The 1,209-nt window shown below is 42.6% G+C and overlaps 1 protein-coding gene across 1 annotated transcript; it reads left to right on the top strand.

Moving 5' to 3' along the window:
* Nucleotides 1-7: 7 nt before the first annotated feature.
* LOC107736104 (uncharacterized) lies at nt 8-1,167 on the top strand. The gene is made up of 2 exons (XM_016547601.1): nt 8-713; nt 815-1,167. Exons 1-2 carry the CDS (start codon nt 56-58, stop codon nt 1,108-1,110), a joined length of 954 nt encoding a protein of 317 aa, XP_016403087.1. The 5' UTR covers nt 8-55; the 3' UTR covers nt 1,111-1,167.
* Nucleotides 1,168-1,209: the final 42 nt, after the last annotated feature.

Raw genomic sequence — 1,209 nt, 5'->3', positions numbered from 1 at the left:
AAAATGTTAGGAAATACGTGTGCAGTCAACATTTCGTCGTTTGTCAAAGGAGACGATGTCCAAGATTCAACTAACGTTACCGGATGAAATTTGGATCCATGTGTTTGGATTTCTCTCGGATCGCGACAAATTAAATGTTCGTTTAAGCTGCACGTACTTTAAGAGACTGATCGAGCACTGGTCCTTATGGAAAGACAGCGTTATCGTCCTCCACAAGCTCTACGACTCACATTTCTGGAAAACTCTTTGTCAAAGGAAAATCAAGTCTATTGTTGTTCAAAAGGCAACGGCAAAAGTCTTGCAACAAACTGTGGCTTGGCTGCCGTGGGTCGGTTCAGTGACTCTGGTTCAGTGCAGTGATGGCACAGCTCTGGTGACACTGGGGGCTTTAAAACACCTCCAGAGGCTTGTCATCCGTCAGTGTTGCTGTCGGAGTCTGCCCAGCTCACTTTTATCTTTGAGACAACTGACTCATCTCTGCTTGTGTGAGGTCAAGAGAGCCTCGATATCGGAGATAAGTGCTGCAATTTCGCAACTTGTCAATCTTACCACACTGAAGTACCATGACGATAAAAATCCTATCCATAAAACTGCCCTTCATGGCATGTTGGGACGTCTGCCCAACTTAAAACACCTTTCCTTGAGATTGGGGCCAAAGTATGGGATTCTGCCTGATGATTATTTTTGTCCAGCTAAAGCATATGGACATCCAGGTATGTATGCTTTGAGGAAAGAAAAATAAGGGGAAGAAATGAAGAAAGGATTTTCACTTTGTAGAGTCATCACCCATCATCCCAGCTTGTCTTTCACACAGGAGTGACTCCGGATGCAGAGTTTGGCCTGAGCAGCCTGGAGCTGCTGAACTATGAAGACCCCTGCCTCTCTGTTGCCTTCAACGGTCTGTCCTCCCTGACCAAACTGACAGTGCATTACAAACAATGGCATGAAAATACAAACTTCTGCTGCCTCACAAAATGGCTGCAAGTGCTCAGTGTACTCTCAGAGCTCAACATTTCTTGTAAGTATGAAAAAAATGCGCAACACTTGAAATGCTTCATTGTAGCCTTGGAAAAGTTTAAAAAGGGGTTTTCAACAGGGGAACATCAGTAAATATGCCGTAAGATAAATTAATGTAATGATTAAAATACCAACAAAACATTCCATACTTGAGACCAACAGAATAATGATGATAATAATAATAATAATAAT

This window comes from Sinocyclocheilus rhinocerous, unplaced genomic scaffold, assembly GCF_001515625.1.
Source record: "Sinocyclocheilus rhinocerous isolate Xijiao unplaced genomic scaffold, SAMN03320098_v1.1 C36498617, whole genome shotgun sequence".
Classification (NCBI taxonomy): domain Eukaryota; kingdom Metazoa; phylum Chordata; class Actinopteri; order Cypriniformes; family Cyprinidae; genus Sinocyclocheilus; species Sinocyclocheilus rhinocerous.
The sequence above is the reverse complement of the archived record's forward strand: the minus strand, read 5'-3'. Positions and strand labels throughout refer to the sequence as shown.